The following is a 14,635-nucleotide window of genomic DNA, read 5'->3' on the forward strand; positions in this document are numbered from 1 at the left end:
AGCACCACTTATTGAAGAGGCTGTCTTTTCTCCACTGTATATTCTTGCCTCCTTTCTCAAAGATAAGGTGACCATATGTGTGTGGGTTTATCTCTGGACTTTCTATCCTGTTCCATTGATCTATATTTCTGTTTTTGTGCCAGAACTGTACTGTCTTGATTACTGTAGCTTTGTAGTATATAGTCTGACGTCAGGGAGCCTGATTCCGCCAGCTCCGTTTTTCTTTCTCAAGATTGCTTTGGCTATTCGGAGTCTTTTGTGTTTCCATACAAATTGTGAATTTTTTTGTTCTAGTTCAGTGAAAAATGCCATTGGTAGTTTGATAGGGATTGCATTGAATCTGTAGATTGCTTTAGGTAGTATAGTCATTTTCACAATGTTGATTCTTCCAATCCAGGAACATGGTACATCTCTCCATCTGTTTGTATCATCTTTAATTTCTTTCATCAGTGTTTTTTAGTTTTCTGCATACAGGTCTTTTGTCTCCTTAGGTAGGTTTATTCCTAGGTATTTTATTCTTTTTGTTGCAGTGGTAAATGGGAGTGTTTCCTTAATTTCCCTTTCAGATTTTTCATCATTACTCTATAGGAATGCCAGAGATTTCTGTGCATTAATTTTGTATCCTGCTACTTTACCAAATTCATTGATTAGCTCTAGTAGTTTTCTGGTAGCATCTTTAGGATTCTCTATGTATAGTATCATGTCATCTGCAAAGAGTGACAGTTTTACTTCTTCTTTTCTAATTTGGATTCCTTTAATTTCTTTTTCTTCTCTGATTGCTGTGGCTAAAACTTCCAAAACTATGTTGATAGTAGTGGTGAGAGTGGGCAGCCTTGTCTTGTTCCTGATCTTAGTGGAATTTTTCACCATTGGGAACCATGTTGGCTTTGGGTTTGTCATATAATGGCCTTTTTTATATCGAGGTAGGTAGGTTCTCTCTATGCCTACTTTTTGGAGAGTTTTTGTCATAAATCGGTGTTGAATTTTGTTGAAAGCTTTTTCTGCATCTATTGATATTATACTATGTTTTTTATCCTTCAATTTGTTAATATGGTGTATCACATTGATTGATTGCATATATTGAAGAATCCTTGCATTCCTGGGATAAACCCCACTTGATCATGGTATATGATCCTTTTAATGTGTGTTGGATTCTGTTTGCTAGTATTTTGTTGAGGATTTTTGCATCTATGTTCATCAGTGATTTTGGCCTGTAGTTTTCTTTTTTTGTGACATCTTTCTCTGGTTTTGGTGTCAGGGTAATGGTGGCCTCAATATATTTTAAAAATCAAAGAAATTTACAAGAGGAAGCAAAATATTTTTTTATATTATCCACAATTCTACCACCCAGATACCTTAACTGTTGTTATTTGGTGAATGTTATTCCATCCCTTTTCTTTGGGCATTAAAGTTATATATATATAATATATATGTAATGCAATTATACTATATACACTTCTTTTCAAATTTTACTCTAATTTCACTTTTAGTTTTACTTTTAGTTTATTTACAACAAAATAACTGAAGTGAAACTGAAGGAATTAATAATCATCAGATTATCTACTCACAAGACATAGTCACCCCTAAAATACCCTTCTAAACTTAACAAGACTGTGAGAACTATTAAGAGGCTTGAACCAATGTCTTGTTAACTACATGTTCCAATTTGGGGCCGTTTCTATTATTATTTTTTTAATATTGTGATGTCACTTACATTTTATTCCATAACCATAATCCCACAATTGTTTTTGTTTTATATTTAAAGGGATTAAAATCTCACCTCCAGTTTTTGTTTTTGTTTTTTACCATTAGCTTCCTTATCACTGAGTTTTAAAGTTTGATTACCCTCTTGATTGACTGGATTTTTGCTGAAGGAGATTTTTAAAAAGAGCTCTTGGTTATTGTATTTTTGAGTTTTTGTGGGTTTAGGAGTGTCAGTTTGCCCTTTGTCGACACCAGCTTGGCTGTATGTAATAATTTGGGTCATGCTTTTGCTCTCAGCCTTTTTAAGATATTTCACACCACCATCTTCTGGCATCACATGTTTCAGACAAGTCTAAGTTCGTTGTCATCATTCCCCTGTTTTTCTGTCTGGATGGGAATAAAATTCTTTATCCTTGACAACTTTGCCAGAACATACATTCGTGTTAGTCCTTGTCAATTTCTTCTGCCGTGGGCTACTACTTGATATCTCCAGCCTCATTTCCCACTACTTCCTTGCAGGGGGCTTGCCCACCTTGCCAACTTTTTGCCCTTCTGTGACCTCGTTATGCTGCTTTAATATTCTTCTGGCTTGGCACAGGCTAGTAAAATTCCCTCATCCCTACCCTCCACCCTGCTGTTTGCTGCCGCTCTTTCCAGCAGATTTAGCTCAAGCAGCTCTCTCCTCCATGAGGGCTTCCAGAGCACGCTCCTCAGGTGACCGGCCACTCTCCCCTTCCACCCCTATGAAATGTAACATGTACATTTATATATATATATATATATATATATATATATTATATACATTTATGACTGTCTCACATCCAGGACTGTGAGCTCCAAGGGGAGGGCCACCTAGTTTATACCCACATAACTATGCAATTTAAAAGAGTTTATCTTTTTTCGCAAAGGGTTTGCCGCCAGGATACAGGTGTCGTGAAAACCACCGCTAAACCTAAGCAAAAATGGGAAAGGAGAAGACGCACATCAACATCGTTGTCATCGGAAACGTAGATTTGGGCAAGTCCACCCCTACTGGCCATCTGATCTACAAATGTGGTGGGATCGACGAGAGGACCATTGAAAAGTTCGAGAAGGAGGCTGACGAGATGGGGAAGGGCTCCTTCAAGTATGCCTGGGTCTTGGACAAACTGAAAGCTGAACGCGAGCATGGTATCACCGTTGATATCTCCCTATGGAAGTTCGAGAGCAGCAAATACTATGTGACCATCATTGATGCCCCAGGACACAGAGACTTCATCAAAAACATGATTACAGGCACATCCCAGGCTGACTGTGCTGTCCTGATTGTTGCTGCTGGTGTTGGTGAATTTGAAGCAGGTATTTCCGAGAATGGGCAGACCCATGAGCAGGCCCTTCTGGCCTACACTCTGGGTGTGAAACAGCTAATTGTTGGAGTTAACAAAATGGATTCCACCGAGTAGTGCCAGAAGAGATATGAGGAAATTGTAAAGGAAGTCAGCACCTACATTAAGAAAGTTGGCTACAACCCCGACACAGTAGCATTTGTGCCAATTTCTGGGTGGAACGGTGAAAACATGCTGGAGCCAAGTGCTAACGTGCCATGGTTCAAGGGATGGAGAGTCACCCGTAAGGATGGCAATGCCAGTGGAACCACACTGCTTGAAGCTCTGGATTGCATCCTTCACCAACTGACCCAACTGACAGACCCTTGCGTTTGCCACTCCAGGACGTCTACAAAATTGGTGGTATTGGCACTGTCCCTGTGGGTCGAGTGGAGACTGGTGTTCTCAAACCTGGCATGGTGGTCACCTTTGCTCCAGTCAATGTGACAACTGAAGTGAAGTCTGTTGAAATGCACCATGAAGCTTTGAGTGAAGCCCTTCCTGGGGACAGTGTGGGCTTCCATGTCAAGAACATGTCTGTCAAAGATGTTCGTCATGGCAATGTGGCTGGTGATAGCAAAAATGACCCACCGATGGAAACAGCTGGCTTCACAGCTCAGGTGATTATCTTGAACCATCCAGGCCAAGTCAGTGCTGGCTGTGCACCTGTGCTGGATTGTCACACAGCTCACATTGCCTGCACGTTTGCTGAGCTGAAGGAGAAGATTGATCTTCGTTCTGGGAAAAAGCTGGAAGATGGCCCCAAATTCTTGAAATCTGGTGATGCTGCCATCGTTGATACGGTTCCTGGCAAACCCATGTGTGTTGAGAGCTTCTCTGACTATCCTCCTCTGGGCCGCTTTGCTGTTCGTGACATGAGACAGACGGTTGCTGTGGGTGTCATCAAAGCAGTGGACAAGAAGGCAGCCGGAGCTGGCAAGGTCACCAAGTCTGCCCAGAAAGCTCAGAAGGCTAAATGAATATTATCCCCAATACCTGCCACCCCAGTCTTAATCAGTGGTGGAAGAACGGTCTCAGAGCTGTTTGTCTCAATTGACCATTTAAGTTTAATAGCAAAAGACTGGTTAATGATAACAGTGCATCGTAAAACCTTCAGAAGGAAAGGAGACTGTGTTGTGGACCATTTGTTTTGTGTGTGGCAGTTCTAAGTTATTAGTTTTTAAAATCAGTACTTTTTCATGGAAACAACTTGACCAAAAATCTGTCACAGAATTTGAGACCCATTAAAAAAGTTTAATGAGGAAAAAATAAATAAATAAATAAATAAATAAAAGAGTTTATGTTGGCAAAATATTGGAGATTTTAGATCAGGAGTCCCCAGCCCCTGGACCATGGGCCAGTACTGGTCTGTGGCCTGTTAGGAACCGGGCCTCACAGCAGGAGGTGAGCAGCGGGCGAGCTGATAGAAGAAAGCTTCTTGTGTATTTACAGCCGCTCCCCATCACTCGCATTACTGCCTGAGCTCCGCCTCCTGTCAGATGAGCGGCAGAATTAGATTCTCATAGGAGCGCAAATCCTACTGTGAACTGCACATGTGAGGGATCTAGGTTGCGAGCTCCTTATGAGAATCTAACGCCTGATGATCTGAGGTGGAGCTGAGGCAGTGATGCTAGCGCTGGGGAGCGGCTGCAAACACAGATTATCATCAGCAGAGAGGTTTGACTGCACAGAGACCATAATAAATCAACTGCTTGCAGACTCACATCAAAACCCTATCAGTGAGTGGCAAGCGACAACAATTAAGCTGCATCTGGTGGCAGGCTTTAAGTCAGAATCCGACACTTATTTAGTCTGCGCTTGGCCCACCCATTATTTTATTTACCACTTCCATCTGCACCTCTTTCCGGCACTGCACACTTGTCTCAGTCACAGTTTTGGTAAGCCCACAGGCTAACCCTACCCAAAATGTGTAAAAAACAAACATCGCTGGAGAGCTTCTTTGAAAAGGGGGAAAGACCCAATGATGACACAGCAGAAGACTCTAAGACTGCCAACAAAAAGAAAGCTGCATTTAAAAGAAAATACCAAGTCCTACTTAAATTACAGGTTCATTGCCACAGGTGATTCACATTCTCCAAGCCAGCTTTGTACAATACGTGGCGACCGGCTATCCAAGGAAGCCGTGAAACCTTCAAAACTGCTTCACCACATGGAGGTCAAGCATCCTGCATTAAAAGACAAGCCTGTGGAGTTTTTCAAAAGAAGAAAAGCGTGAACACAAATAACAGAAGCAATTATTGAAGTTCATCAAATGTGTCTGCCCTGAAAGCATCATTCTTAGTGGCTAACCGCATTGCTAAAGCTAAGAAGCCCTTTACTATTGGTGAAGAGTTGATCCTGCCTGCTGCTAAGGACATCTGTTGTGAACTTTTAGTAGAGGCTGCAGTTCAAAAGATGACACGTATTCCTCTTCTGGCTAGCACCGTAACTAGATGAATTGATGAAATAGCAGAGGATATTGAGGCACAATTGTTAGGATTAATGAGTCACTGTGGTACACAATCCAGGTTGACAAGTCTACTGATGTTGACAACAAGGCAACAATGCTTGTTTTTGTGTAATCTATTTTTCAGGAGGATGTGCATGAGGATATGTTATGTGCACTTTTGTTGCCAACACCACAGCTGCTGAACTATTCAAGTCTTTGAATGATTACATATCAGGAAAACTGAATTGGTCATTTTGTGTCCGTATATGCATGGACGGAGCTGCTGCCATGACTTCACGGCCTTCTGGTTTCACTACTCGGGTCAAAGAGGTCGCTTCTGAATGTGAGTCTATGCACTGTGTCATCCATAGAGAAATGCTGGCTAGCTGGAAAATGTCACCTGAACTTAACAACGTTTTGCAGGATATGATTAAAATTATCAACCACATTAAAGTACATGCCCTTAACTCATGTCTGTTCATGCAGCTCTGTGAGGAGAAGGACGCAGAGCACACACGTCTTCTCTTACACACAGAAGTGAGATGGCTTTCTAGAGGTAGATCACTGGCCAGAGTTTCTGAGTTATGAGAGCTGCTCCAGAGATTTCTTTTAGAAAAACAGTCACCCCTGGCAGCACATTTCAGTGACACAGATGGGTCGCAAAACTTGCTTACTTGTGTGACACATTCAACCTGCTCAACAAACTCAACCTGTCACTTCAGGGGAGAACAACAATGTGTTCAAATCAGCAGATAACGTGGCTGCATTCAAAGCCAAACTGGAATTATGGGGGCGATGAGTGAACATTGGGATTTTTGACATGTCTCAAACATTAGCAGAGATTTTGAGAGACTGAGCCAGGGCCTTCTTTCTCCCAGCTGGTGCGTGATCCTCTATCTCAGCTTTCAAGAGTTTAAGCATTACCTCCCAACCACAAAAGACAAATTACGTGTGGCGTGTGGACAAATTACTAAGCAGGCAAAGTGTAAATGTGATACAGTTCGAGTGCTCAGATACGTTGAATGCTTTAAGTCTTTAGGGAACAGTAATCATTAAGCAGAAGGTTGGGTAGATAAAGTGTTAAAGAGAACCCTGCAGTTGAGCGGCGAAAACAGTCGAGCTTCTATAAGGGAGGTGGCAGGTGTCCAGGAGAGTCCGGGGTCAGCTCTCCCACACTTCAGCCTCTCAGCTGAGGCTAAAGACATGCGTGGCCAGCCCTTTTCCCATTTAGCGACACCTACAGCTCTCGCCCACCACCGCGACCCATCTCCGCGAGTGAACACCAAGTTCTAGGAGCCTGCTTAGCAAACGAAGCGGGGAGAACAGCGGGGAGGAGCTAGCTCTGCGCATGCTCTTTGTGGGCGGGGGAGGGGGGGCGGCGGCAGGCAGGTTGCGCCTGCGCGCTGCGTCAATCAGACGCCTCGGCTTCCGCGCCGGAATACCCGGCTAGGGTTCGCTGGCGGGATGGTGCCGCGGTGCCAGGTAAGAATGGGGAAGCCCTCCGGGCTTGTGTCTGTCCTCGCCTTTTCCCTCCACAGACCCGGTTCTGCTCGGCCAGACCCCGGCGACCGCCACCGCCGCGGTAGGCCCTCCCGACTTCGGAGGCTTTGCTCTGGTCTTCCCAACGAAAGTCAAGTCCATTCCGCGAACGCTTGTTCTGCAGGTGACGGCCTGGAAGTCCAGCTGGTTTCTAAATCACCCTTGATATTTGCCCTTGCTTCTCAGATTATTCGTTTCTAAGACAAGTTTTCAATATAGAAAGAAATGCCCTTAACTAAGAATTCTTTGATGAAATGTGCTCCATCTGTGCATTTGCGAACCCTTGATTATTTGCAGACCTCTGATTATTTCGTAGAGAATGATTTGCTTTCATTCACAGGTGGGTTATTTTACTTGGTCGGATCGCTTAGATACCAGGCTGTCTGCATAGGTTTGTCCTAGGAAATAGAAGTTTATCCTGTATTTCAGACTCATCTGTTTTTGTAAATATCAGGGTTTGTATGTTGCATAACTTAATCCTGGACAGCTGGGTTCAATGTAATGTAGACTGGAATCAAAGGTCATATGACAACCGTGAAGGACGTGTCTTTCATTTATTTGCTCATTTATTTGTGTAATTCATCTCTTGATTCAGACATTTGTTCACTGCTTAAGTATAAAAGGTGCTATAATTTTATGTCAGTTAAAGGCCAACCTCATGGTTTCTAAGAAGATATTGTTAGGATTTTAGTTGTGGCGCACATAACATTTATAAAACTAAAAAGCATCTGGAAATTAGTCTGACTTGTACTTAAAACATAAACATTTTTCAAAATTTGAGCTTGTAGGTATGCTGAAATTTTTATGGGCACTTTAAATTTTTTCTAATTTATAAAAAGTGTCTTTGATTAAAGTAATACATTTGAAAAACAAAACCCAGCGTGGACAGTCAGAAAAGGACTATGGGTTGTTATTGTTAAAAACATATTCTTTTTTTTCAGGTGGAAGTGTTGTATTTTGCAGAAAGTGCTGAAATAACAGGAATTCGCTCAGAGACCATTTCTGTGCCACAAGAAATAAAAGCATTGCAGCTGTGGAATGAGATAGAAACGCGCCATCCTGGGTAGTTAAAAATTTGCAGAATGTATATGATTAACACTTTTTAATATTTAAAAATGTGTGAGTAAATGATAAAAGTAAAAAGTTAACTTAGATTTCCACGTTTAATGTCAAAAGGATCATTAGTTGTATTTTTTTCCTGAAAACTTAAGTTCTAGTATTTAAAAATGCAAAATTCCTTAATAAAGGTTAAAGATATTTTACTTAAAATGCACAGTGAGCTGTGATACTCCCAAAGGGACATGATTATATTTGCTTTTATAATTTACAAAATACTGAAAATGTAGATTCTGCATTTTTGTAACATTAAATGAAATTGTTACGTATTCTGTTAAAAGTGTGTGCTTTAAACTTTGATGTCCTGCCCCTTCTTTAGAGAACTCAAAATAGAAATTTTTAAGATTGAAAGAAAAATGAAAGATAACAAACAGCTGCTGCTGAATTTGAGTTTTTACAATATTTGATTTTTTTTCTGGTTCTTGAAAATGTATCATTTTACTGCTGTTGTTCGTACCTCAATGAGCCTTTTTTGAAACAAAATATAAAAGTGGCCTGTTTGAACGTGTTCAAGGTATATTAGTAGTGTCACTTAAATTGTGTGAATGTTTAACTTGGAAGTCTTAGTGCTGTGTAAAAGACAGCCCACAATGTATGTTCATAAAGAAAATTATTCCTTCTTGATTTCATATCTTTTTAAGTTCTTAAAATGCCCTGATAATCAATGAAACGTAGTGGGGCCTCTTCCTACTTTACCTTTAACGTTATACCTACTGAGAGGCACCTGGTGTTTTGGAACCTTTCAGGGTATACTTAGTATACTTGTATGCTTAGATGGAAAGCTCCTGGGGAGGGCATGTACTGATTAAGAAATTGTCCTTTTTTTTTTTTTGACCTGGTCTGAATGTTGTCTCCAGTCTAGTGTTTTTTGTTTGTTTCTTTAATTCCCCAAGACACCCAACATCCAGTAAAGAGTTGTTAGCAGTTTACTGCATTCTTTGTGGTGAATAAGTATGTTCTTCAGTGGATATATCCTTTCTCTGCAAAATATGAGTTTAATTAGTGATTTTGCAGATGATGCTTCATAAAGTAATATTTATGTAATTTTGATTGCAGCTAGCTGAGGAGATTTGGGGTCTAACAGCATTGATACATCTAATTATAGTTTTTTCCCTTCAGATTGGCTGACGTCAGAAATCAGGTGATATTTGCTGTTCGTCAAGAATATGTCGAGCTTGGAGATCAGCTCCTCCTGCTTCAATCAGGAGATGAAATTGCCATTATCCCCCCCATTAGTGGAGGATAGTGCTTTTGAGCCACCTGGGTATGTGAGATAGGTTTTTCTTAGCCAGTCTCGTGGAGAAGGATCATACAGATAATAACTTATATGTGGTTTCCTTTAACTGTATACTCTTTGTCAGGCTGTCTGCACCAACTGTTGATAAAGCAGCAACTCTTTATTGGTGCAGATGGACTTATAGATACCTGTCATCTCTGCATCAGTTGTGTTGTAAGCAGTTTAATGTCATCTTGATTTGTTCATGCTATTGATTTAACATGGTTTATTGAGATTTTGTGTCGGGCACAGCGCTAGACACTGGAGTTTTAATACTCCTATTTTGCAGGAGGGAGAAGTTAAGAAACTTGTCTAAGATCACATAGCTAATAAGTGACAGAGCCAACATTTGAACTCAGATTATTATTGGACTCTGTGTAGTTTTCCACAAATATGCTTGTTAATACTGGATAATAGCTCTCCTGGGCACAGAGAAATGTAGAAAAATTGCATAGCTGGAAAGTAAAAAGATCACTCTTCCTGAAAAACACTTACCATTTTCCAGGTATAAAAAACAGCTTTATTATTATAGTTATATTGCTAGTGGCTCTAGGACCCATGTCATCTTTCCATCTTTCCAAATAAAGTAAGCCATGTCTGAGTAGGATAATGTGTAAGAACATTAGAACATTTCTGTTTTTTTAAATTTAACCCATTATTATTTTTATTTATTTTTTTAACACTTTATTGGAGTATAATTGCTCTACAATGGTATGTTAGTTTCTGCTTTATAACAAAGTGAATCAGCTCTACGTATACATATATTCCCATATCTCCTCCCTCTTGCATCTCCCTCCCACCCTCCCTACCCCACCCCACTAGGTGGTCACAAAGCACCGAGCTCATCTCCCTGTGCTATGTGGCTGCTTCCCACTAGCTCTCTATTTTACATTTGGTAGTGTATATATGTCCTTATCACTCTCTCACTTTGTCCCAGCTTACCCTTCCCCCTCCCCATGTCCTGAGCTCCATTCTCCCTGTCTGCATCTTTATTTCTGTCCTGCCCCTAGGTTTGTCAGAACCATTTTTTTTTATTCCATATATGTGTTAGCATAAAATATTTGGTTTTCTCTTTCTGACTTACTTCACTCTGTATGACAGACTCTAGGTCCATCCACCTCACTGCAAATAACTCAATTTCGTTTCTTTTTATGGATGAAGTTCATAGACGATGTTTGGGTTACCTATATCGTATTGCAAGATGAATTGGAAGAAGCTCAGGTGACATGTACAGGAGGTTGAAGCATCTTGGAATCCAGTAGCATCTGAATGGTTTTTTTTCAGTAGCATGGTCCTCTTATCTTACACACACCTTCCCCAGCCCCCATGCTCTGTCTTAGAACGCTGTTTGTTTCCATAAGTTATCCCTATTTGTAATTCCTATTTATTGCTTTGTTCCTCCTCTAGCATAAGTGCCTGAGCACAGGAGCCAGGTCTTTTGTTCCCTGGTCTGTATCCAGTGTGTGGGCTTAGTCTCTGACCCTTAGTGAGTACGAAATAAACGCTTGATGAATGAAATGAGAAATGCATGGCGAAGGACTTCTACAGCATCTGGTGAATAGGCGTGCAGTCAATCCCTTTATTTCCTCAGTTACTTAACTGAGGTTGTGCCTGATTATGAAATGAACCCAGTTCCTGTGGAGTCATCATTCTGCTTGCCCTCCTTTTTTGGGTAAAGAAAAAGGCAGTTCTGGGTGTGGTGCTTGGTAATCCAGTGGTTAGAGGTGATGTGTGTGTGGATGCAGGAAATAAGAGCAGCAATTCCAGAGTTTGGAATATGTTGGCAAATGAAATAGATTTCATTTTAAGTGATCATGATAATGGTAAGTTCCTTTTTATATCATGCTTGATTCGTTAGGGATATTTGTAAAATTACTGAGTTTTGCTCGAACTTTACACTTGCTTATTTTTATCATTCAGATCAAATCATGCCTCCTAACGCATCTAATGTAGAAACAATATATAAATTGAAACATAGCCTATAAGTTGGGTGTTTTTACTCTAGTACCAATGTTAAGGTTTGGTAATATTTTATTTCCAGGAAAGATATAAATGAAGTTGAAGAGAAATCAAAAGATATAATAAAATTCACATCTGAGCAACTTTCAGTAGATGAAGTCTCACAGCTGGTGATTTCTCCATTCTGTGGTGCAATATCCCTATTTGTAGGTGAGTTGTAATTTTCATAGCATCTATTGACTATACAGGACAGTAGAAATTAGCAGGTGTTTCTCATGTTCAGTGTTAATAGTAAGAGGATTTTAAGATACCGAGCAGTTAGCCAAGATTACCCATGGTGGTGAGTAGAAATTTTTTTAGTTCTTATTTTGTGTTAGTAATCTTCAAATTAACATATGTTAAAGGCAAAAAAAAAAGTAGACTAAAAGTCATTATTAGCAGAGAGAATTCTGGTAATCCGGGGAACATAATATTTTCCTTTTACGGGTCAAATTCTAATTGTTACAGAGGGAATATATACTGGTTTGTCATTTGAATGTTTTCAGTAAACCTGGCTAATCAGTGTCATTTTATTTCCTCATCTTTGTGATGATTATCTTGATTTTCTAATCAAGTTTTTGTGTTTAGAAAATTTCAAAGTAATTTTTATACAAATTGGTATGCTACTTGTCTATTCAAAAATAATCCTTTTATTAGTGTGCTTTTTCTACTGTAGGAAGAAAGCTTATTTTGTAATTTTGTTTTTAATTTTAGGAACTACAAGGAATAACTTCGAAGGGAAAAAAGTCATTAGCTTAGAGTATGAAGCATATCTACCAATGGCAGAAAATGAAGTGAGAAAAATTTGTAGTGACATTAGACAGAAATGGCCAGTCAAACACATAGCAGTGTTCCATCGGCTTGGGTATGATTTCCTTTATCAGTTTAAAAGTTTAAGTGTAGTCGTTTTCTGCCTTTGTACTAATTCTGATTCTGGAATCCTTCATTGGCATCCTGTGTTACCCTGAGAGGGAGGTTTGTTTATCATTCTGGCAGACAGTGCCTTTAAGGCTGCTTGTTACATTGTAACATTTGGAGAATGGCTGATGCTGTAACAAAGTCCAAATGTGCAAGATTCTTTGGCCCTGTGCCCAACAGCCTGTGCTGATGTGTGTTCAAGGCCATGAGACCTTTTCAGAACTGTTTTGTAGTCTGTACCCTGTTTATATGACAGTCTGAGATTGTTTTGATGTAAAAGCCTTTTAAGGTCATTAGATTAGTTTGCTGTTTTGTATCACTAAGAAGAGTGGAGTTCCAGGCTTTGAAAAGAACCCAGCAATGGGACTAAATCTATCATCTATTAGTTATTGGTAACTATAATTTTATTAATGTTATCAATTCTGTTATTTATTATTCATTGCTATTTAATACTTTAAATTCTACCTTATATTCATCATGCGATTAGTTTGTATTTCTAGGCATTACCTGGCACTGTGCCTTGTTTGTTTGATGAGATATTTGTTGAATCAGTGAGGTACTTTTCATCTTGTTGCCCATTCGATAAATTTAGTGGATACATGCTTACAGATTAGTCACAAGCTTGGCATTTCCTGCTAAATGCAACTGGGGTGAATTACTGTTTTCTAACTAAATGGGATGTTCAAGTAAAACAGAACTGGATATTTAGTTCTAGGAATGCTTCACTGGAATTTTTATTTTTTTTCACATGTCTAGTAGATTTCTTAACATGTAGCTTCAGAGGAGATGATGAATTTTTTCCTTCATTTTGTTAAAGCTTAGTTCCAGTGTCAGAAGCAAGCATTATCATTGCTGTGTCCTCAGCCCATAGGACTGCATCCCTCGAAGCTGTGAGCTATGCCATTGATACTTTAAAAGCCAAGGTGCCCATATGGAAAAAGGTAAGTTAGGAAAATATCTAATTTTGTCTTTGGACATGATTTTTCTCAGGAATTTTTAAAGAACAAGGAAGAAGAGTACATACAGAGTATGTACTTCCCTGACTTTTTAGGATGTTTATGTAATAATCTCCTTCCCAGAGTTTATTAAGCATGAAAAATATGTGCCCCAAAGAATGCATGGCCTGGAGAAGACCTCAACAAGTGGTAACAGTTAGAATTCCTAGTCTAGAACGTTCCAGTGGTTCATATATGAAGTATTATCCCTTATATTAGAATTCCCTTGAGTTAGAGGGTGTTTCCTTTGGAGAGCAGGAATAATGCATGGCTATGTAGTCACTGGCTAAAATAGAGACTTCTCAAGGCAAAAGAGCCTTCTCCTAGAACTCCTTCATTTTAGGAAAAGAAAAGTGGGATATTCCCTCCTTGGAGAAAATGCATAGTAAGTGGACTTAAAAAACCTAAGTAGGAAATTCTAGCTTGTTTTCCATCCATACATCAAACCCATCAATAAAAGCAAACAAGTCCCTGCTTAAATAGAGCATTCTGAAGATAGGAAAAGGCCCAGCTCCCTGATTTCTCCCTTGGTGTAGTAACCTCAACAGTGGGATCACTCTGTATTCTCAGAAATGTGTAATTACACTTAAGAGCCTCAAATTGCCCACAACATTGTGGCTGATAGCAAAGCTGAGGAATGGATTCACTGCCCAGTAGAGCAGAAGGCCGGAGTGAAGGACCAGTGGTGAGATGAGCAAATTGGACTCTGAACCAACACCTGTGAAATTTAGTGACCATATTTTCTGGATAAAAACTGAAACCCATTGTTATAAGGGGATACTTAGGGATTAGAGGATAGGATATGTGAAAGGAATCTGTCTTAGTGAAGCTCAGATATCTGGTTGCTTTGCTGTGAACAAGGCTGCCACAATTTTGATAGACCATGAGACCCTGGAGAGAGTGAGGTAGGAAAAGTATTCCAGAATGAATTGTGAGCCTGGCTGGAAGAGATTCTTTGCCTTGGAGCAAAGAATGGACAGCCAGCTGACAAAGTAGATGAGACGGTAGGCCCCCCAAATAAGGGAGTAGGTAGGAGTTGGGGGTATACTCATTGTGTTGCTTCAAGAACTGGCTGGGCTTTCTATTTACTTCTCTGTGTGTAGAGGGTGGGAGGGTGTACAGGTGTTCAGAGGATAATTGAATTTGGATTTCTACCCCTGCAGAAATAGAACCTGACTAGAGAGTGAGAAGAGAAAGTGATATATTCTTATTCCCCTTCTGTCCAAAAATTATCTGAATTCTAGTCTGGTTCTGGTTTCAGCCTGTGCTTTGAGAT

The 14,635-nt window shown here is 39.9% G+C and overlaps 2 protein-coding genes across 3 annotated transcripts in view; both read left to right on the plus strand.

Annotated features, from left to right (window-relative positions):
- The window catches only part of MOCS2 (molybdenum cofactor synthesis 2), a 49,637-nt gene that overhangs the window by 24,215 nt on the left and 10,787 nt on the right, over positions 1–14,635 (plus strand). For both annotated transcript variants that reach the window (XR_014326123.1, XM_082836811.1), the window contains exons 2-6: positions 7,998–8,119; positions 9,292–9,436; positions 11,490–11,617; positions 12,161–12,311; positions 13,182–13,305. Coding sequence is in view for 1 of the 2 variants with exons in the window: in XM_082836811.1 (XP_082692937.1) it covers positions 9,339–9,436; positions 11,490–11,617; positions 12,161–12,311; positions 13,182–13,305 (501 nt within the window). In the remaining variant the exon portion in view is untranslated. The remainder of the gene's footprint in view (positions 1–7,997; positions 8,120–9,291; positions 9,437–11,489; positions 11,618–12,160; positions 12,312–13,181; positions 13,306–14,635) is intronic.
- LOC309960322 (elongation factor 1-alpha 1-like) lies at positions 2,607–4,362 on the plus strand. The gene is given in 3 exon segments (XM_082837013.1): positions 2,607–3,143; positions 3,147–3,366; positions 3,369–4,362. Coding segments are annotated over 3 exon segments (1,377 nt in total). The 5' UTR covers positions 2,607–2,666; the 3' UTR covers positions 4,049–4,362.

The sequence above is a fragment of the Leucopleurus acutus genome (assembly GCF_964270905.1).
Source record: "Leucopleurus acutus genome assembly, chromosome: 3".
Lineage (NCBI taxonomy): Eukaryota > Metazoa > Chordata > Mammalia > Artiodactyla > Delphinidae > Leucopleurus > Leucopleurus acutus.